Source organism: Pleuronectes platessa, chromosome 17 (genome assembly GCF_947347685.1).
Source record: "Pleuronectes platessa chromosome 17, fPlePla1.1, whole genome shotgun sequence".
In the NCBI taxonomy this organism is placed as follows: Eukaryota; Metazoa; Chordata; class Actinopteri; order Pleuronectiformes; family Pleuronectidae; genus Pleuronectes; species Pleuronectes platessa.
The window spans coordinates 13,460,661-13,482,764 of record NC_070642.1 but is presented as its reverse complement, the minus strand read 5'-3'; the positions used below and the strand labels follow the sequence as shown (position 1 = coordinate 13,482,764).

The 22,104-nt window shown below is 42.2% G+C and overlaps 3 protein-coding genes across 4 annotated transcripts; 1 reads left to right on the top strand and 2 right to left on the bottom strand.

Moving 5' to 3' along the window:
• Positions 1 to 458: 458 nt before the first annotated feature.
• Positions 459 to 5,918, bottom strand: fam167ab (family with sequence similarity 167 member Ab). Its single transcript, XM_053445554.1, has 3 exons — positions 5,810 to 5,918; positions 2,295 to 2,826; positions 459 to 722 (listed from the first exon to the last, which is right to left on the bottom strand). The coding sequence occupies exons 2-3, from the start codon at positions 2,649 to 2,651 to the stop codon at positions 459 to 461; spliced, it is 621 nt and encodes a 206-aa protein (XP_053301529.1). The 5' UTR covers positions 2,652 to 2,826; positions 5,810 to 5,918.
• A 164-nt stretch (positions 5,919 to 6,082) lies between these two features.
• On the bottom strand, positions 6,083 to 12,653 carry lca5 (lebercilin LCA5). Of its 2 annotated transcripts, none has more exons than XM_053445163.1 (10): positions 12,520 to 12,653; positions 11,758 to 11,850; positions 10,170 to 10,590; positions 9,765 to 10,006; positions 9,337 to 9,642; positions 8,977 to 9,114; positions 8,768 to 8,864; positions 8,518 to 8,654; positions 8,247 to 8,418; positions 6,083 to 8,159 (listed from the first exon to the last, which is right to left on the bottom strand). In XM_053445163.1, exons 3-10 carry the CDS (start codon positions 10,555 to 10,557, stop codon positions 7,237 to 7,239), a joined length of 2,403 nt encoding a protein of 800 aa, XP_053301138.1. In that variant the 5' UTR covers positions 10,558 to 10,590; positions 11,758 to 11,850; positions 12,520 to 12,653; the 3' UTR covers positions 6,083 to 7,236. The 2 variants fall into 2 exon arrangements, with proteins under 2 accessions (XP_053301138.1, XP_053301136.1); XM_053445161.1 differs by having other exon boundaries at positions 10,170 to 10,564.
• Positions 12,654 to 14,508: 1,855 nt separating this feature from the next.
• sh3bgrl2 (SH3 domain binding glutamate-rich protein like 2) lies at positions 14,509 to 21,621 on the top strand. Its single transcript, XM_053445963.1, has 4 exons — positions 14,509 to 14,762; positions 17,937 to 18,122; positions 18,588 to 18,668; positions 19,778 to 21,621. The coding sequence occupies exons 1-4, from the start codon at positions 14,718 to 14,720 to the stop codon at positions 19,790 to 19,792; spliced, it is 327 nt and encodes a 108-aa protein (XP_053301938.1). The 5' UTR covers positions 14,509 to 14,717; the 3' UTR covers positions 19,793 to 21,621.
• The last annotated feature ends 483 nt before the right edge of the window (positions 21,622 to 22,104 follow it).

The following is a 22,104-nucleotide window of genomic DNA, read 5'->3' as shown; positions in this document are numbered from 1 at the left end:
GATGCACCATACAAAAGTCTGTATGCAGGAGACATGCGGTTGAATGTGCTTGATATTGACTTGAAGATAGAAACCACCGAAGCAAACAATCAAAGAAAATGGAGAAAAATATATCAAAGTAACAGATAACAATAAAACTGATAATGCTTGAAAATGGACTGGATCAAGCTTGAGATTTAGTGTAAAAACTTTAAATTGTATTTAAAGTCACGCTTGCCAGAAGGTTTTAAAACAGAGAGGTTGCTGTATATAGCTGCCGTTTAGCATAGAGCCATAAACCTTATATATGTTCTAACTTAAGTCAAACTCTTTTCCCTAAATCTCTTTGATTAAAAGGATCTGGCTTCATCCTCCCAAAAAAGCAATCACGCCCTAAATCCACTAAGAGATTCAATACATGTAACATGGCGGACATGTTGGACTGATAGTGTTGTACAGGATGTTGTGTTCAGGAGCCACTAGCAGAGCGAGAACCGGCGAGAGTTAATGTTCATCTTGGTGACGCCGATGAGCCTCAGCGGGGCCGAGAGGCCGAGGCCCGGGGTCAGCGGGCATTCGAACAGCAGGTCGGACAGCTCGTCCTGCTCCTCCATGCCGAAGGTGGCGTCGTTGAGCATCCTGCGGTGGAGGTGGCACGCCTGCTCGATCTTCAGCTTGTTGATGTCATTGCGGAGCCGCATGAGCTGCCTGGCCAGCTGCTGGTCCTGCAGACGCATGTCAGTCTGCAGAAGAGAGAGGACGGGGGGGGCACAATGACTCAAAGATATAATCCAACTAATTTTCATGATTGGTCAATAAATAAACTAGAATAATAGAAAGAAAAGTGTGTGACAGATGCTAAATAATCTTCACATGAAGTCTAATTAACTTACTAATCCACAGCTTTCAATTGTCATGTAAATAGATTAGTTATTATCTTAATAATTTGGTCACTTGATCGCAGGTGATAACATCTCTGTCTATGGAGGAAGCTCATGAGATGTGGTTGAAAGATCTTTTTATACGAGTTTTGTTCAAGCTGATGTTTTCAAGATTTGAACGTATCACTTGAAAAAAAAAGTTCTGATGTTTGATGATTAACAAATAATTTTTATAGATTTACTTACAGACCAGCAGCACCTCTGAAGCTTGCAAATTCTGAATGAACAAGATATAATGATTTTAAGAACTTTTTGTCTTTATTTGTGCAAATCAGTGTGCATTGGTTTTTCAGTTGCATGATATATCCTTGGATCCTGTATTTTCAGAAGTGAATTAGTGAAGCAGCATTCTTCTGCACTTCTATATATAGAAGTTCACATATACATATGCTTCACTGTTTTATTCATTGGTAATGTCCCCACAACAGATTGAACACGATCTAAACCTTTTCGATTCCCTGGAGGTCCTTGGCCTCTGTCCTTATTGTCTGACCAAATCTAAAAAGACAACTCACAGTGGGGAATCCAAAAACAACTTCCTCTCGGTTGTATCTCTTCCGTGCCCACTGTGCTGACATTTTGGATGATCACAATCATCTCTCTTGTCCAGTGTCTTTGTGCAGAATGTTTGTGGCCAAACACTGTGTGAATACGAGTCGGCTTCCTCTGCCGGTGCCTCTTTGCGTGCTCGCTCCAAGCTTCTGAAGCGCGGGCGAATGTGCGGACTAATTGAGCAGAGTGAAATGATTAGAGTCGCGGAAACTTGTGTAACAAACATCTGATGCTGCTGCCTGAGACCCAATCAATCTCTTTCACACATTTGAATGGGGCTCTTCTGGAGAGTAATTGAAAAATGATGTGGATTGTTAAAGTCTAATTAGTTAAGTAGCAGGACGTGAGTGCAGGTTTCTCTCTGGCCCGTAACCGCTAAAACATATATTTGAATAAAAGAATCTCTACAATACGTCGGCCAAGATGTCTCACAAAAGCAGATTAAAGGAAACACATGAATGCCACAACACGGATCCAAACGACACACAACGGAAACACAACCACAACGGAAGTTAGTGAGAATGGATGTTGACCATGATGAGTTACTTGCCACAGTATATGGTGCGATCTTCCTTTTTGGATGCTCCAATCACCGTAACACCTCAAATAGACAAGCATCTCATTTTAAGCAGCGAGAAATAACTCTGCTCATTTCATGGTCAACACTCGTTCCCAGTCACTTCTGTTGTGGTTTTGTTTTTCCATTAATGCTCTTCTGTGAAATGTCAAGACCATAATACAACAATAATCTCCACAATATGCAAAGACATTTATTCATATATATCAGCACATGTGTGTTGTTTATGTATAGGAATGTCTCACCAGTTCTCTCCTCAGCCAACTGAGAGCCTCGTCAATATTCCCAAACCCTTTCAGAACACCGGACGCCGGCTTGCACTGAATCAGGTCAGGGTTCACCGTGCCCTCCTTGGTCTCAGCTGGTTTCCCTTCAGGCTCCTTCAGAATCGGGTTCTGCCCGGTTCCCGACTCTTTGAATGTGTCCGCCTCCAGCCGGGCTTGCCACTCCAGGTACGAAGGTCTCCTGGTCTCTAGTCTCAGCTTCTCCGTCAAGGCCTTCAGGGTCAGGAGATGGTCGTCGGCTGGCTGGTCCTCATCCGACCCACACGCCGAGACACCAACCCCCTCCACCGTGATCTGAGGTGGCGTGGGGACGTCCATCGTAAATGGGCCGAATAAGGTTTCTCAAAAATGTGTCAAATTAAGAAAATAAAAATAGCTGGATTTCATCTGACATAAGACTTTCTTTTTTTTTTCCTTCTTGCATCTGCTCTTTGTTTTTTCAAAAGATTTTCAGCGGATCCATTGGTGTTTCAGAGGCAGATAAGGTTAAGAGCTGCAGGGGAGAGAAGAAGCATATTATGAAACATTTGCAGACGATACCACTGAGAACCATCTTCAAATGACGAGCAGCAAACAGGCTCAGTCACTGAATGACGATTTTAACGTTTTGTGATTCGGATCAGGATTGAGCATCTGGCTCTGCACGTGTCGAACATTAAAGGAGCAGCACTCTGAGGACACACCTCCGTTTCCATAGCTACAACCCAGGCACTGTCAATGAATCAGCAATTTCCAACATCCTGTCCTCGGGGATTATTCCCTGAGACAACCTGAAGTGACATACGACAGACAGTGGGACGCGATGGCTGGTTGTTTGGTTCTCTGACAGAAACCTTTGTGTTTAGAGCTGAGAAGTAGCACTGCTTAACATAATTATTTAATAAGGTAGTTACTTTTACTCTTTTGGATTGTAGACTGTAAAGATGGAGATAAGCCTGCTTCCCAAAAAGTGCAGCCAAACTGTCTCTATTGCCACCTGAAAAACCCTGCCTCATCCATGTTAGTGTATGGGACATGGACCAATCTAAAAAGTCAGAGTACACGTCAGATAAAGGTTTATCAAGAGCAATATTGATAACACATGCAGATGTTGTGCAGGTATAATGTTAACAGTATATTCCATCTTTTTTTAAGCGTGTTAGCGTTCTTATCGTATAAGAACTGGACACAAGCTACACCTGAGGCTGATCATGGGACTATCCTTAGGTTTGCATGAATCGTCATGAACGAAATGGAAATGTCGACCTGTCAGAGGCAGTGGACGACCACATCTTTTCTTTAATCAGTCCTATAAGAAGAAATGAACGTTTATGCAAAATTTCAAGGGAATATGTCCAATAGCTATAAAACGTTAACCTAAAAACCGTAAAGAAAAGGCTGGCTGCTATAGCACGGCTTAAAAGTTATGTGACATTACAGTTTTACAAGGACCTGCGCTAAATCTTTAATGCAGCCTCTTAAATGATCTAGCAAACACACACTTACAGGCCAACAGGGCAGCCCCTCTGCCAAGCGTCTCCTTACAAACCCTTACAGCACTCAATAAGTGGTTAGCGCTCACTTATTCCATAATGGGTACAGCAGAGCCGCAGTGAAGTCATTGCCCTTGTAGCTAATGATAGGCTTTGGCTGTTTTTGCAAGGTAAAATCAAAATAGACCTCATGTGCAGAGTAGCTGACTCATGAACGGGCAGGATTGGATCCTCAGTCAGAGAAACCACATTGTTACAGAGAAGGGAAATCCATGCCCTATGCATTTTTAAAGAGCCTGTAAAGATCATGCATGAACAGCAAGGCAGCCGTTTGAACTAAAAAAAAGGAGCAGCAGAGCTCAGAGGATTAAAAAGGTGGAAAGTGTGTGTAAGCAAATATTACATCATGATTTATGGTCCCAGTTATGAAGAAATAAAGGGTTTAAGGTCTATTCAAAAGTGTCTGGGTCCAAGCAGCCACTTTTGAATAGACCAGCAGGAAATCTTCATCAAGCAAAGCCAAAATGTACTTCCTGAATATCAAATTCAGCCTGGGACAAGCAGAAACACTGAAGTGGTGAAAAGAAAACTGTTTCCCAATAATCCAAATATCCAATAACTGGCATCCAAAGCTTAGAGCATCACCCAGACACACAGTGGTTTCAAAGCTGCAGAGATTGAACATCCAGTTGCAGAGTTGCTGCACCGATGACATTTATTTTTGCCGTGTTGGAAATAAAAGTCACCAAAAAACCTCATCTGGCCGAAAGGGCTCAGGAAGCCTGGCACTCCGATCTGGAAAATGCAGGAATGTCTTCACAACAAACATGATCGCGGAGCAATGGATCGGCCTCTGGTGTGAGTGTATCTCTCCCATCTAAACATTACCCTGCGTGTGAGTCAGTCCCATTCAGAGGTGCTGAGTTTCTATCTGCCGGGGTCGATGCACAGTAACGTTCGAGAATATGAGCATCTTCCATAGAAATCATTTGCAGGATCACAGGTTATAGCTCAGAGAGATGAATGGCCTACATTAACACTAAAGCTTTTCATACAGATACAAGCACCAAATTCCTGAGGCATATTGGATTATGGCAACAGAAACTTAATAACACGGTGTGTAGTTCACAGGGAGGGAGACAAAAAACATGTTGGGTATCTGGATCAACAGGTACTTTCTTCTGATTGTAGAAAAGAAGGGATGAATTCAGATTAAACAAACACAAAATCAAACCGATCTATGATACAGTATCTGGAAATGTCAGGTATTGGAATTCTTTCCGTCTTCTTTTCCTTTCTTATTAGTGTAATACAACCAGAAATCAAATCTAACTCAGGCACTTTGAAGAGAATAAAACTTCATAAAACTTTAGTTCCTTTTTCATTTAGAATTGTCCCTGTTGCTTTTATTCACTGTCATTTTTTCTCATTTGTCGTTCATTATTTATATAAATTTAAATATAACTTGAAATATTCATATAGACTAGTTATAAATTATTATAATAAAAACTTATAATTTATATAGAACTTTTCACTTTACACTTTGTAACTTTGTTTTGCAAAGTTCTATGTAAATAAAGTCATTATTATAATAATTTATAACTAGTCCATATGAATATTTCAAGTTATATAAATAATATGTCATATAAACATAACACATGCCTCTGTCATAACAACAATAAATGATCAATTTTATATATTTTTATGATAATAATTTGACCTCATAAAGTTGTGACCAGGTTTATTTATGAATAGGTAATTTCATGCAGTACAATCACGTTGCCCCACATTTGGTCCTCATTCATTTCTTCACATGTCCTACTCTAATAATTTGCGTTTGATTTAACTACTCATTTAAATTAGGTGATGATACTTTGGGATATGGTATAATACACAGGTCCACCTTCACTTCAGCCTCCTCTGGTTTCCCTGCTGCAAGGTGAGAAAGACAAACAGGCACCGCGTGAAATACACGGAACACAAACTGCGTAAAGGCTCACTCACCTTGTGAAGAGTGTCTCGCTGGAAACATGTGCTCAGCCTCCCTGGATGAGTGCAGATAGTCTCCAGCTCTGAGCCCGACTAGCCCGGCCTGCGCTGCTCCACGGTCCACTTGTTTTTGAGCAGGAGGAGGAGGGAGGAGGGGGGAGGAGGGAGGAGGGGCGGGGATGGAGGTTGCGTCAGGTCGTGGTTGCTTGGAGACGCCCCAGGAATCTCTATCAAGACTCATGAATATCACTGAAGTGCGCCACCACAGTCTGACGATTGACGATTTATTTCCTTTCACACGACAATACAACAAGTACAACTTTGTGTTACTTGAAACATTTAATATCACTGGACAGAAAGTAGAAAACATGAAAAATTCAGAATATGAAAAGTGACGGACAAAGTTTTAATTACATGTTTCCCTCATGAAAACGACCATATAACAAAAAGCTCCTAGAAACTGAGAAAATACTAATTTTTACACGTTGACTTTTAATCTTATAAATACAACATTTTATACTATATAAACAGATATATAAATAGAGCATGGTACCTTCTCTCGATTGTTTGTATTAGTGCTTATTATCTGCTCAGTGTAATACTACCCTGAAACACACCAGGAGTATTCACTCCTATAAATATGCCTAAAGAAAGCAATATCTTTTGAATGTGCTAGATTACACACAACCAATATGCAGATTATTCAACTATAATATATTTTCTGTGGGGCTTATGACATTTTCCCACAGAAAATGTATATAAACAATTGTAATAACAAACATAAACTTGCAGGAACTAACCAAAACAACCTATTTTGTGTGATTGTCAGATTTTCCGAAATAAGTCCACGTAGAGTATGATTGTCATATCGCTTGATGGTAAATTACTGAGTCTCAGAGAGGAACGAAAGTTAACAGATAAATTTTGTTCGCACAAATGTACACACAAAAATAAATAGTTCTATAATTACATATGAGCATTACAAAATATGGCAAAGCGCTGAAATGTGAAACGTATTGAGACGTATTCACTGTCTGTTCTCCTCGTGTTGGGCCTTTCGGTTTATTGGACAAGATGCAGGGATGGTGTGTGTGTGTTTGTTGTGGCTCTGCGGACTTTGTGTTTCTCAGATAAACTGACAGGAAATCTGAAATACAGCCAGTGAAACACATCTTCAAAAAGTGCAACTACAACTAAAACACGTTTTCTGTACAACCACTTTAAATAACATATTTCCTACATGATAAATTGATAAAAAGCTGAAATTTATTATCATTTGTTTTGTCATATAGTACTTTGTATACTTTGATTCTTCCCTTCTATGTTTGGTTGTTTTTCTTGATGATGGTCCTCATTTAATTTCACCCTGTGTCGGTTTCTACGTGTGTCCAACAGACGTGACGGCCGACTATGAGACCGACTACCTCTCGGCTAAATTACTTTCATAAAGTCAGTTCTTCGATGTCGTCGTCGAATGAAGGGATGGCCCGGATGGCAGGTCGGCTATCAGCTACATGTAGGATGCTTAAAGAGGACGCAGGAGGAGTGGAAGACCCTGAGTTGAAGCTGTGGAGTCTTTCCTTTCTGGAATGTACCCCATTGGTAGTTGGAGGACTACTGAGGACCCCCATTCTATTGGAGGAGCTCACACTGTCACCAGCGGGTGTGGCTATTGCTCCAAAGAGCTGCTGCATGAGACTAGACTTTCTGTCCTTGCCTGTCCCTTTTTCTGTGTCCTTCTCTCTTTCTGTCTCCACCCCTCTGAGACTAAAAACACCTATTGCCTCTAAGGCAGAGTCCCTGTCCTCTCTGGACGGAGGTGGAGGGAAACCAAAAGACCCGCGGGAAGTTGAGAGCCCGAAAGATGGCGCGTAGGCTCCGAACGCCAAATCGTCACTGGAGATTTGAGGGCGTAGTGCTCTCCTCCCCACCCCGGTTGTCGCTGCTCCACCCTCTATACCTGCTGTTCTCCTCCCTCCTACTCCGCTTCCAATACCAGCACCCAAACTGGCCGACTCCTCTGGTGCCGTGAGGCTGAAGATCGAGGAGTTATGGTTCCTCTGCTCAGGAGGGCGAGGAGAAAAATGGTCGCTGGAACTTTTGTTGGTCTCGGAAAGACTCGACTCAGCAAACATGGCGTCCTGGCCGCCCCCGTTTTGACGATCTATATCGCGCAGCCTGGCCAGCAGCTGCTCTTTTTTCTGACGTGCTTCCTCTGCTGCATGCTGATTGGTCAGAACCTCTTGGTTCCACCTCTCCACCTCCTCCTGGACATGCCCAGCCTTCCTGTTGATCTCATTCTCCTTCTGGTTCAACAGTGCACTTGTCTTCTTTCTGTCTTCTTCCTCAGATTCTTTCTCACCGCCTGTGAACATAGTCGGTTATAAAGTTAAATTAAAGTAATTTTCAGACAAAAGGTCCATGTTCTGTGTGGATACTCTTTTTTTTTTACCGTCTCTTAATCTCTTCGCCTTCTCTTCATGCGCATTCATCTCCTGCTTGAGTGGCTGCTTGTCTTGCTCTTTCTCCCCGTCTCTTTCCTTTTCCTCGTCACCCGTCTTCTGTCGTTCCCGGTTTTGATTCCTGTCTTCGGTCTTTGCCCGTCTGTCCACTCCACCAAGCTCCTGTTGACAGAAAGCGTCACAACAGGTGAATGACAGACTGTGTGCTGTATCAAAAGATGAAATGTGGATGGTGAGAGAGGTGAGGAGGAGACACTCTGCCTTGAGTGATAGGTATTCATCAGGTCCCTGCTCACTGTAATCATTGGCATCGGTGATGGCAGGGGGGGGTGTGGGGAAACCCAGACTGGACACCATATCTTGAGTCTGCACTGCCTTGCTGCTGCTCCTGCCAGGGACTGGATATGGAATCAAATCTGAGTATTTCTCCTGGTAAACATTGTTGTAAATAAGCACCAAACAACCAACCAGCAACAAAACAGGATAACAGGGATTCTAATCTCTGTGTTACCTTTCCGCTTTGTGCAGCTGTCAGCATCTGTTCTACGTGAGGATTTCACCATGCGGTTAGCATAAATGTTCGTGGCGTCTAGTTCTCTCTCCTTCTCCTGATGAGAATATTTTTTAAAAAAAAGTACATTTCATACATGCTTTTTATGCACAATCATAAAACATTTTTGTTTCGGTTATTATTTTCAGTGTTTTTCTGTGTATACGCACCTTAAGTCTGTTGGTCAGTCGTTCCAGCTCCTCCTGCAGGGTCCTGATCTCCTCCTGGGCACTGATGGTCTTCTTCCTCTCTGCAGCCAACTGCCTCTGGTAACTGCTGCTGCTCAGCTCCATGCTGCGCTCCAGCTCCTTCAGATACACACCGATTGTAAAATAAAAAAATGAGTATAAATCTCTAAACTGCATCTCAAGAAGACATGGGAGAGCTCGTACTCGGAAATGAAGACGAATGATGGTTTTGCAAACTCAATCACAGCTGCGTTATAAGAAGCTATAGCCTGTAAATGTAGTTCTTAGAACAGTTGTATTAATTGAATATCAATAAATAACTTAACTGAATAATGCATTTACCTTAACCTTGCGATCTGCCTCCTGGGCTCGTGTCTTTTCTTCCTCCAGCTTGCGGCTCAACTCGTCCCTGGCTCCTAACTCTCGCTGGTCGACCAGCTTCTTGAGCCGGACGATGGTCGTCTGACTTCTCTGCAGCTGCTCCTCGCTTTCTTTCAGCCTCCGCTCGGCCGCACGCTCGCGCTCTTGAGTGCGCCTGAGTCGCTCGCGCAGCACCTGGGTCTCGTTGGAGTGGCGCGACAACAATTGGGAAATCTCGCTTTCTGTGTCATCGTAGCGCTGCAGGGCTTTCTCCTGACGAAACTGAAGCTGCAGGACAAAAAAAGAAGACATTCCATTTTAGGATGCAACAGGTGTTGAAGATGAAGGAGCAAAGAAAACAAATACGATCCCTCACTCAACCCCAAACCAAACTAGAGAATAAGGCCTACCTGTCTGAGGATTCGGTTTTCTTTCTGCAGCCCATCAGTGCGCTGCTGCAGCTCAGCAAGAGCATTGCGTAATTCATTGATCTTTAGCAGGCGGGCCGAAAGCATCCGCTTGGTCACCAGATCCAGGTCCTTTGGGGTTGTGGACTCGTTGCTCTGTGATCGCACTCCCCTCCGATGCTGCTGTGTAAGGGGTTGGCGACCTAAACGCTGTGGACGGGACAAACCCTTGCGCCCCACACCACCTGTGAGACAGAAACACATGATGGAGAAATAAGAAAAAAGTAAAGCATTAGAAACTGCTAATAAACATCTTGTCCTCATTCTGCTGTACACTGTCATCCACTCAACAGTATAAAGTTTCATTGATCGATCATCCATAGTTGATCACTTGCTCACTTTACCAACCTGTTTTGTAGAGGGGGCTGACAGAAATCCTCTTTGCCCGCACCCCTTTTACCGGAGTAGGGGATGGCGTCCGGGATCGGGAATGTGGTGAGAGCGAACGCTCTGAGGGAGACTCATTCTCATAGTCCTCTGAGTAAAAGGAGGCACTACTTCTCCGACCCTCACCACCTGATACCTGGTCCCGATCAGGATCTGAACGCCAGGTCCTAGTTTTGGATCTACTCTCAGCACAGGAATCTTTTTCATCCTTATCCTGGATATTATCCCGGGAATTGCTTTGGTGTTTTCGGACGGATGATGCTCGGGAATCTTTACTTCTACTCCGGAGGGACTGGCGGCTTCCATCCTTGTTGTCTTCATATCGGTCAGTGGCCTTTTCAGTCTCCATGTTGACACTTTGAGAGAAAATTCAGAGTTCAGTCTAAACACAAAAAGCGTCAAAGAAACAAATCAGACTTTAAGTCATATAAGGATTTTCTGGGGTTACAAGTTAAAATGAACAAAGGACTACTTTTACAAGGGTTACACCATACATTATTTAACAGACTTAAATTAAAAATTAAACCTCATTATTTGCATTGCATAACTAAGCTTAAAATCCTCAAAATACTTCCTGAACTGTTATAAGAAGTTAGGCCAGTTGGTTTCGCTCAGGTAGTCTTTATTGTGTGTTTTGGTCACTAAGCGACAATACAAATGAGATGGAATTTTCCATGAGGCTGAATGATGTATTATATCACTATTCCACACAACCGTTGCTACGAAAGCAATACCAGCCTGCCCCTGTCTGCCTGGTGACTTATTAAACAGCCAGGTTAGCATTAGCTGACTGCAGTAGGATGAGGTACAACACTAAAATTTAAAAAATATATATTTTATCTTCCACTTAAAACATATCCACTTTTTACTGTTAGATATCAAATAACCTCATTTATTTTAAAGAATAAATATGTTATTCAAACCTAATACTGGGGAGAGAATATGCTCCTTTGTGTTTGTTTTATTTAACAGGATGTAAAAGGTCATCCATTTATCTGGCATCTTCATCAACTCTAACAATAATAGAATCACTTGATGGGCAAGTTGCTATGGCAACATCCACCCCACACATCCTCAGTATCACCATAAAAGGAAAAGAGCATCGTTATAGGTCAAGTAGGGAAGAAAGGTTGCACACCTGAAAACAAGCCTATTTCTTAAACACAATGTTAAATTGAGTTGTATACCCTTTTTTAAATTAGTTTATCTTTACGTGAGGACTTAAGATCCTGACAGGAAAATGGTTAATTTGATAAATATTAATATCATCTTAAATTATCTGTGGTTTGAATTTAATTGAATGAATATTGTAGCATCCTTATAAGCCAAGTAGGGTAGACAGGTCGTACACCTGAAAACAACCTTCTTTGTTGTATATCATTTTGAAAGTAGAATGTATGGTTAAAGATCAGGAAAATGTTTAAAGATTTGATTTTAGATGCCACTACTGATGTTTAAAAAAAAGTGTGATCAATGGGTATAGACATTTCATTCTCATTAGGAACTCACGCAGAAGCATTAGAAAAGGATGATAGATGTTAAAACTCACCATGTACATCACCCCCCAGTCGCCTCTGTCTTCTAAACCATATTTGATCGTCTCCAGGCTGCTGCTCTGTTCTCTGGGCTCCTCACAGTCTCTCTAATGTGAAAACAAATGCACAAACAGCTGCTGGTCACCAGAGGCTTACTACAGCGGAAGTGGCAGCTCTACTTGACCAGCTCTCTCTGACACGGACAGATTGGATTAAAGAAGGCCGTGTGCTACTGACAGGTGCTCTGCCATCGTTGTCAGACTGCCTGTCAAATCAGAGCATCAACACAACAGCACCTGAAGGCATCATCCGGCCCGTTGCTCATAAAACAACACGATCAGACATAGGCAAACAAAACCAGAAAGAACAACAAACAATGGGAGAGGATTGCCGCAGCATTTCAGTTTTAGCAAACATCATCATTTAAGTATTTCCACCAAGCTAACGGTGCTAGGTGAGCTACCTACTGCTGCTAGCATTGCAACAACATAGCTAGCATCAACAGGTGGGATGGGGTTTAGCTCTACGGTCCAGGATCTGCTACCGCCGACACGTAGACATGAACGCGACACGTTTAAACGAACATTTCAAGCGTTCGCAGGGTTTCCGGTCAACTTTAGCATCCACTGACTAATGTTAGCCACATAGCTTGGACTGTTAGCACGCTAACTAGCATGAACTTTAGCGAGCTCTGCAGTGGTTATATAAGAGGCAGGTACGTCCCCTTCTCGTTTGGAAGAGAACGGTCATGTCGGTTATTTTGAAAATGCACCGACCTGTAAAATATCCCCAGTGAGACAGGAGGACGCCTGTGGGTCAGAAACCGGTTTGTCGGTTCTCACTCCCCGTCTGTAGGTTTGCTTCAGTCGAGCGACAGACGCCGTACCATGGCAACCGCAGAGCTGCAGTTACACTATAACACCAGAGGGGCGCTCTAATCTTGCCCGCATACACAGCTTCTATATATAGAACTAATACATTTTAATAATACAGTAATATACACACTATCAGTTTTTATGTAGTATATATAATATTATTATTATTGACACCATAAACAATATAACACTTCCATGTACAGAACTATTACATTCTAATGATATAGATACTATCAAGTTATTGTGTAGTATATATATATATATATTACTATTTCTAGTTACATATACAACCTAATACTTCCATATATAGACCTAATACATTACAATGACATCATAGATACTATCACGTTCTTATGTATTAAATATATTGTTATTATTAGTTACAGGTATATGCAATACTAAACCTCCACATATAGACCTGATACATTCTAGTAATATTATAGATACTATAAAGTTATCATGTTGTACATACAACATATATTATCTGGTAGTAATGCAGTCTTTTCATAAATATCTGTTGGAGGGTTCATTTATGTAAGTCTCTCTTCTCTTGTGCATTTCTCAGACAAAGGGGTAGACGCCCACATCCCGTGTTTAAACAACACAAGTGTAGCACTGTGAATATATTAGTTATGTTGCTATGGTTCTGATGATAAGCATATATAAGCTCCAAGATGTTTTTCAGGTCCAAAGCATAGACTGTATATAAAGAGTTCCAAGTGAAAGTGTTGGAGACATGATACAGCAGATAAGCCAATAGTGCCCTCTAGAGGACAGAGAAGAAAGTGATTCATTTGATGAGCCACAACAGTAATATTTTTGATTCTTGATTTCCAGTGCTCATGGCACGACAACAGCGCTGCTGTATTTCCTTCGAGGAAACTAAGTCTAGCTCAATAGCAGCTATAATATTAATAATAATATACAGTATATATACTAATAACAATAATAACATATGGAAATATGCTATTTTTTCCCAAACAAATTACCAAAATCACATACAAATTGAAAATCCAAATAATGCTCTCCCTCAATGCTGCCCAAAATTAATAAAAGATTGTATTTGCAAAGAAAATGATGATTGACATCATATAGGAGCTAAAATGTGGTTACAATATCACTCCCTTTCACTAAATCTGGGATTTTTATGGTTTTGGCATTCAGACAACATGTTTCTTAGGATTACTTTTTTAAGGCTATATTTGATTATAACTGAAATGTTTTACAGGCCTTACTTTGTGGGACCTATTAATGATATAGACCAAATTTGAACACAATCTGTACCATGACCTCCATCAATGCTGCACCTCATCTAAATTAGGATAAACATTTTAATCTGAATTTTAATCTCCTTCTGGCTCCAAATCTGTACCAAATTGTGCAGAGCAATCAACACTCACTGGATCACATAGCCAGATTTGTATCTATATGATTGCAATAGTTTATGTTACAGGAGAAAATGCTCAAAAACTATATTTGTAGATCTCGCACAAGACCACAAACAAATGCTTCAATTCTAAATTCCTGAGATATGCTGCAAACAAAAATCTAATTCCACTGGACAGGAAACAACATGATATGATCTGAGTAGAAACCATAAGAACCACATTTCCCCCCTCACCTGAAAGTTTACCTATATCAAGTTAATACTTTGGAAGGTAATAATATGGAGGCTGCACTTCCTTGTTTTCACAATAAAAGCACGACAATATAATTTATGTAAAAAAAACAAAAGACAAAACAAAATTTGACTCGAGCTATTTGTTCATTATCTGCGTGGATAAGCTCCCAACGGTGAATAATGAAGTGCCATGTTTACACCACGTTGTTTGTTATTGTGAAAAGTAGTGAGCGGAAGTCCAGTGTTGTGTGTGTGTGTGGGTGCACAGTGAGCGTCAGTGTGGAGCTGCAGCAGCTGAGCGCCTTGTCTCCTACGCGATCATGGTTCAGTTTGCCTGTTGCAGACGCGTGTTTCCTCTCATCTGATGCGCAGGCTCTTCTCTCAAAGTCTCCAGCTTCAATCCAGGGAACAGAGGGAGGTCGCTGCCGCCTTCGGGTCAGATCGCTGAAGAACTGCATGACATATATTTGGGATTAAGATGGTCATCAAGGTTTACATCGCGTCCTCGAGTGGCTCTGTGGCGGTGAGTGCTCGTCGCGATCCCTTCAGATGCGTGTCCTCCTTCAGCCTGTTGCATTTCAGTGACAGGGTTTTGTTTTATATTCCATCTGGGGTGGCAGCCACCTCACCTACACTACCTTTAAAAATACATCAGCAAATAGCAAATCCTCGTAAAACCTTCTTTCTCCAATATATGGAGAGCAAAGTACAGTGTTTGGTGTGAGAAGACTCATGTACACTCCCCCAGGATGGAGACTTATGTATGCACATGTCATCTATTACCTCATAAATCACAATAAGAGCAAGCTTAGTCAAATTAGACCCAGTTTAATCAAAAATCGCAACTGTATTTAGAGCAGATTTGTGCCATATTGATCATGTGTTAGAGTAAGAAAACCCAAGTGTTATTGTATTTAGTGTTCACCTTTACACTGGGACTATCATCAGGAGCAGAAAGAGGACTAAATCCCAGGCTTTAGTCTGGAGGGATGTTCCAGTCAACTTGTTCAACCTCTGAGTAATGCAGCAAGTTTAAATCTCGACCCATAAGACTGATTTGTGTCAGTGTCCCTGAATGGAGGGCGACATATTTCTTTGAAATTATCGAAAGGCTATTCGATCAATTTAAAAGTTGCTACCACAAGATCTACTCGAGGAAACTCAGGAGAAAGTGCGTTGACGTTTTTATGAATCCGATAAGGGAACATTCTCTGGCGTCAGCTTTATCATACGTGTGGATCTGGTGCTTTTCATGTATTTATATCATAAGTTAAATATGTTTGACGTTTTGGAAAAAAGACATTTAACAAGATCATTTTAGCTTCAAAGACACTGCGACTTCTACCACTATTTTCTGACATTTCACAGAATTAAAGAGTAATGGCGTCATTAAAAAAAACACAATCCTTCATCTCCATAGTTGCAGTGCAGAGCAACATCCACATTCCGCAGAGAGAGAGAGAGTCCAGCTGATAGTGAGTTTGAGCAGAAAATGATCAAACAACACTCACGCTCGGATGCTCAGGCTCTTAGGTAATGGGACAAATGAGTAATATATTTATTTTACCATTTGGTTGGAAGAGGGCAGCGCAATCTTTGAGCGTTTGGGGAAGAGTTATTTTTAAACCTATGACACATACATTTAAAACATAGCCACACACCATCTCTGTATGACACACACACACACACACACACACACACACACACACACACACACACACACAGGCATTCATACACGCTTGAAGAGGTTCACCATTTGGGTCAGTTATGTGAGTGTTGAGCTCATGTGAATGTAATTCACTGTGAATTGAGTTACAATAGATTGAATCAAGAAGAGTGGTGAGGCCGGGTCCCTCCGCTGATTCAATCTGATGTGTGTGTGTGTGCGTGTGTGTGTGCGTGTGTGTGTGTGCGTGGAGAATAGAAAAAATACACTTTCACTGTGTGGGACGTAGAGATGGAGGATGATAAAGCTGAATAAAGTGAGAAGGAATCTGGAAAAACAAAATGCGAGATGTGTGAGTGGAAAAAAAGCAGACTCAAGGGAAAAGCATCAACAATGGAAAGACAATGGCGTCCCCATAAAATGAGCAGTACACATATTTACAACAAGCGGATTAGTGGGGCGGAAATGATCAACACAGAATGAATGGAAGTGCAAATTAGGTTATCCCCCCCCCACACACACACACACACTCAGCACTAGATGTGTGTCGGGTTCAGCCTCATCAGGTTTTACATTTAGTAATTCCTGTTGTCCTAATTACAAATGTCAGGTTGTAATGATCATGATTAAGTATATAGTCACAGCCATGTTTTTTTTTACATAAATGGTGAAATTACAGCATTATTGTTGTCTGCTGTTGTTCAGGACAAGTGTAATTGATCTGTTTGGGTTTATTTGATATTGATTATCACAAGTCCTCCCTTGCTGTCTGTCTCTTTCTGCCTGTGACCAAAGGATTATGTGCTCCCTCAACCTTAATCTAATCCCTGCATGTCAGAAAGGGCCCTCAAATAATCTACTCCCATATATTGACATTTTTGTGTTTGTATGTCTTTAATCCAAGGTGCACGTACACACTCACGGCCACACAACAATCTGTACCATTCCCTCGATAAACACAAACACACACACACACACACTCACTGGGGGCAACTTTTTCATTATTAAGAGGCATGCAGCCTTACAGCTCAGAGGAAGACGCAGGTGATCACCAGCAATGTGCATTACACTATAGACTCACACTGTAAACTAATGGATCCTTATAAAGTTTTACCTTCTGACAGATATCGTTCTCTTCAAAGACGCTCAGAATTCTTGCAGTAATCGATTAACTTTACTTGTGAGTCACAAAATGAAGCAGTTTGAAGACCACGCACACAGAGAATCACAGTTTGAGAAACTCGTTTCGGTGTGTGTGTGTGTGTGTGTGTGTGGGAGGACACCCCCCTGTCCTTAACTGTCTGTCCAGAACAATCCCTTATTGTCTTAAAGGTAAAACAATGGCTCCACTCGGGGTGATCAGGATCCGTAAACTAAAGGGCCCACTGCAGACGCATCTATCTAAATCCTCAGCAAATAGGAAAGATGTAATTCTGTATTTTTCATCTCATGCATCAAAGAAGACATTCAGAATTAAACAGTTGTCACGATGCTGGATAATACACAACAAAATAAAAGCCCTTGTTTACATCAATTCATGCTGTAACAGGGATGGATCCAAGCTTTCTGAAGTACACAATATGCTTGTATACAATATTTCTAAATATATTCAGTGATGTGTGACGGATGTTGGACATGGAACTTGAACTGTGGAGTTAGCGTGGGAGATTCTCTGCCTTTCTAAAATTATCCTTGGATTGTTTTTCCACAGAATTCGTAAACACTATCGCACACACACACACGCACGCACGCACGCACGCACGCACACACACACACACACACACACACAGAACCATGTTATCCCAGAGTACATCAGGACAGCACCACAGCTCCATCTCATAGACTACAACTGGTAAAGTTGACTGTTGAATGTGGGCTTCCTCCTTTTGTCTGTTTGCTTCTGCTGGCTTTGTCATTTCTCTAAATTCTTTCAAATTGACATCTTTATCCTCCCCTCCCTCGTTTTCTTCACCATCCCTCCCCTGCCGTCATCCGTCTTCTCCTTTCCTTCCCTTTCTCCGACCGGCCCAGTTGAAAAAGCATCAGCAGTCCATCGTTGGTTTCCTGGAGGGCAATCGCATCAACTTCCAGGAAATAGACATCACCATGCTGGAGGAGCAAAGGCTGTGGATGTACCGCAACATACCCCAGGACAAGCAGCCAGAGAAAGGCAACCCGCTGCCTCCGCAGATCTTCAGTGATGACTGCTACTGTGGGGTACGGTGGACCACTCGATGATGTTTAGAATAGAGAGGGTTGAGATTAGCGTTTCCATTCTCATAGCATGTGCTTTACGTAGATGATGGTTCAATTTAGAAAAAGAATGCCAGAAAATGGTTTACATTGAAAGAGGCTAGCACAAGGCTAAGCTATCTATGTGCTGGTGAATGAGTTCGATCAGTCGGAGGTTGCCAGTTCCTGTCCTCTACTGGGATTGCACGCTCCTCTGTAATCCTGTCGTAATCCAGTTTCATGGACGAGGCAGATTATCTGCTCGGCCTGCCGTCGTTCTCACTGGCCAAGGTAATCCACCATCACTCTGCAATGTCATGGTCACTGAATTATATGCAAAGCAGCAGTGGGAGCATATGGAGAATTTAGCAGAGTTGTTTACGTCCACTTTTCAAACTGGCGGAGATTAGGTTACACTCAACGTCCTTTTCTTTCTTCCCCCTCCCTCAGGATTACGAAGACTTCTTCCAAGCGAAGGAGAACAACACTGTGTTTTCATTCCTAGGCCTCAGTTCCAAACCCTCAGTGAAAGTGAGTGAACGTGCACACACAAAACCACACGCACGCACACACACACACACACACTGTCACTGTGCTGTGAGTCATACATCCCCCCCAACTTCCTCAATAAACACTGCCCCCATCTTTCCACAATGCTGGGTCAGCAGCTCCAGATTCTGCACAATTCCTCTGAACCAGGCGGTTGATTGATGTGAGTAAGTGTTTCATGCACATCAGCTTGTTGTGGTGAGAAAATGGAGAAGTCAGTATATCTTCATTCAGCGGCCTTGTCTCCTCACGTCAGTCTGTTTAACAAACAGCATGATGTATCTGCTGAGATGAAAATCCTCTTGATAATACTTCCTGTGCAGTCTCAGAAGATCCAGGGGAAACAGGCTCTCGTCTACCATTCTGTGGAAATTCTTTTGAACTGAGTTTTTCCCCTCCATAAAAACAAAAATAATGTTCCAGATGAGAACTCAAAAATTACTACAAACGCTTGAACAAGCATCCCAGGCCAGTAGGTGGCGTTAAAGTCTACATCCACAACCTCAAGTACATGAGCATGCTAAGTGAGCAGTGAAAAAAAAACAGTATATAGCCTCCATTGTTACTGTTGTTTTACACATACGGAGGAATACACAGAAACTGGAGTTTTTGAAAATCGGCACTTTAGAAGGCAATGACAAAAATCTCTTAAAACATTGTTTGCGCGCGGACGAGACCGAATGCCGAAAGCAAAATATCAATATCAGTGTGGACAGGCACAAAGGTATCTATAGCTGGAACTATAGTGTTGTTTTTTGACATAATACAGGGGGCTTTTGATAAAGCAACTGTCAAACAGCGAAGGAGCTTGCAGGAGCGTTAATTAGATTTTCCAACAGTCACATCCTTTCTCTCCCTATTTCTTCTCGAGGTCCAATAGATAACTCAGTTACAGAAGATAAGATTATGTGTTAACCAGCAGCACATAGTCTGGACATGTTCCTGAGTGTGATGCTCAGCAGGGAGGCTCTGATCTTCCTATATCATATATTACATTTGGTCTTTGAGGATGCAAAGTTTGATTCCATGAAATGCAGATACAGTAATTCGATTTGAGATGTTTTGCTATTTGCCCCCCTCACTGTTTCCAGGATTCAGAGTCATAGATCCAGCTGCTGGTGGTGTCACGTCCAGGAGACCTTCAAAGACGAGGACACAAACCGCACCGCTCCCTGTGTGACCCCTCCTGACTTAAAAAAAACTGTCTCAACAACATTCCGTCATCAGTGAAGTCCCAGAGACGTGTCTGACTCCCAAGATGCCACAACAACTTTACCACAGAAGAATAGTAACCTTAGGATGGAGGCGTTTGTGTGTCCTGCTTGTCTTTAACGTACTGTCATAGTAAAATACAGTGACATGAATTCGGTGCAAACAAGACGACAACGCAGCAGTACTTCAATAATGAGGTGCAGCAGAGCAGCACAAGCCACCTGAACACACTCCTGTGTTGTAGGTGCATGCCTTAATGTGTGTGTGTGTGTGTGTGTGTGTGTGTGTGTGTGTGTGTGTGTGTGTGTGTGTGTGTGTGTGTGTGTGTGTGTGTGTGTGTGTGTGTGTGTGTGTGTGTGTGTGTGTGTGTGTGTGTGTGTGTGTGTGTGTGTTTCCATCAGCAGCTGTTAATGAAGGCTCTGTTAAGTGAGGGGGAGCTGAGATGTAGCACTACATGCAACCTGAAACAACCCGAGGCCAAGCAAGTTTGTGTGTGTGTGTGCGTGTCTGTGTGCGTGTCCGTGTGTGTGTCCGTGCGTGTGCTTGTGCGTGTGTCGCGTGTGCGTGTCAGGATGCCTCCCCAGAGGTGACAGTGACACTGCAGCTTAACACAAAGCAGATGAGACCATCCTCTAATTCTGATTATACATCATGCCGTCCATGACCGTGTAGTTACTGTCATCAAATAAACACACAACTTGTTTTTTTATCACTCCACTGCCGGCGTGATTAAAGTACGCTTGCCCAGATGTCTTACACATACAAACGCACGTATGCAAAAGCCACAACACAACTGCAAAAGCCGCACAACGATATTTGTATTTTGTTTTTTCTACCAAACACACACATGACTCACACGGGGGTAAACAGCACGTTCGTAGGGATTAATTATAGCTGCAGATTAGCACACATTAGGGGCCTATTACTGGGCATGCTAGGCAACAGAATGGTGATTGTGGGATTGACTTAAAATCAAAGACAGTGCCCAGGTTTCTGATAACGAAGGAACATGTCACTCAGAGCAACAGCGGGGCTCCCTAATCCATATCAGGCTTTGAAAAACGCAGACAGGGATTTGTTGATAACATGACAAATATATGTCATCACCAGCTTCAGGCTCCCATCAAAGCAACTATAGACTAAGTGTAATATATTACTCCAAGTGTAGCGATGGAAGATCTCAGAGATTGTTGTTGCTTTGAGGCCATTGAGAGGCAAAGCTCCCAGCCTCTGATCTCCTCTTCTGCGCTTCCGCTTCTCTCTGTGTAAACTAGCGCTCTCCCTCCAGCCCTGTCGTCTGTACCCTGTGTCTTCCTTTTTTAATGTCACCACGTGGCGTTGTCTCTTCATGGCTCTCTCTCTCTCTCCTATGAAATCGTCATGGTTGGGTGGTGTCGGGTGCAAACAAGCCGAAAAAAACACTCCCACAAAACATTTCTCCTGAATGTTGTGCCATCTGAAAAAGGAGGATATGCCCTTTTTGATTAACTTCGAGTCCCACAGGACATTGCATTGTTGCTGTAGATCGTGACAGCACTCCTATTTTTTACTTTTGCCAGATCATGACTTGAATTTCTTTCAGTTTTTGTGAGACGAACATTTGTCACACCTCTGTCTGCACTTAGGTATTTCTATCGGTTTCATGAGAGCATCACACTCACTGACACCTCACCGTGTGGGTTATTTTGCACAACAAAGCCAATTAAAATACTTTTGAGTATTATCCGCCTCAGTATTTTTTTTATGTGCATCTAATTGTTTACAAGGTGTTATTTCTTTGCATATTTGATTAGTCCGTCTAAACTGCTGCAAATTTTCAAACTACATCCTGTCGATCTAAGAGGCGGAGATCATGTGTCATTCGCTCACCGCAGAAGGCTGACTTCACGACAAGTGATGCGAACACGAGCCAACAGCAACACAATAAATCTAGCTGTGGTGACGCTAGCAGCGGCAACACAACAGTGGCCCTGAAGTTCTACTCACTACAACAAACGGGAAAATTACCACAGCAATTCAAAACACACAACAGCAGCAAAACGCAAAATACAGTGGATTTATTCAGCGAAAATGAAGGCCAAGATTTCGGACTATTTTCTTTAATCTCATGAGTTGAACGTTTTTCGGCGCAAAACACCAACAGTGATAGTTTCTAAAGGTGTGTTGGGTCTGGATGACATTTTGGCTGATCTATATTAACAACTAT

What these genes read in the sequence shown, in the direction of transcription:
- lca5 (XM_053445163.1), bottom strand. Translation starts at nt 10,557, where the DNA reads ATGGAGACTGAAAAGGCCACTGACCGATATGAAGACAACAAGGATGGA. An exon ending in CAGCTGCACAAAGCGGAAAG is followed by an intron (nt 8,655 to 8,767) that starts GTAACACAGAGA and finishes TTCCATATCCAG; the next exon opens with TCCCTGGCAGGAGCAGCAGC. An exon ending in GGCGAAGAGATTAAGAGACG is followed by an intron (nt 8,160 to 8,246) that starts GTAAAAAAAAAA and finishes CTATGTTCACAG; the next exon opens with GCGGTGAGAAAGAATCTGAG.
- fam167ab (XM_053445554.1), bottom strand. Translation starts at nt 2,651, where the DNA reads ATGGACGTCCCCACGCCACCTCAGATCACGGTGGAGGGGGTTGGTGTC. An exon ending in GTTGGCTGAGGAGAGAACTG is followed by an intron (nt 723 to 2,294) that starts GTGAGACATTCC and finishes TCTCTTCTGCAG; the next exon opens with ACTGACATGCGTCTGCAGGA.
- sh3bgrl2 (XM_053445963.1), top strand. Translation starts at nt 14,718, where the DNA reads ATGGTCATCAAGGTTTACATCGCGTCCTCGAGTGGCTCTGTGGCG. An exon ending in CCTCGAGTGGCTCTGTGGCG is followed by an intron (nt 14,763 to 17,936) that starts GTGAGTGCTCGT and finishes CGACCGGCCCAG; the next exon opens with TTGAAAAAGCATCAGCAGTC. An exon ending in GTGATGACTGCTACTGTGGG is followed by an intron (nt 18,123 to 18,587) that starts GTACGGTGGACC and finishes CCCCTCCCTCAG; the next exon opens with GATTACGAAGACTTCTTCCA.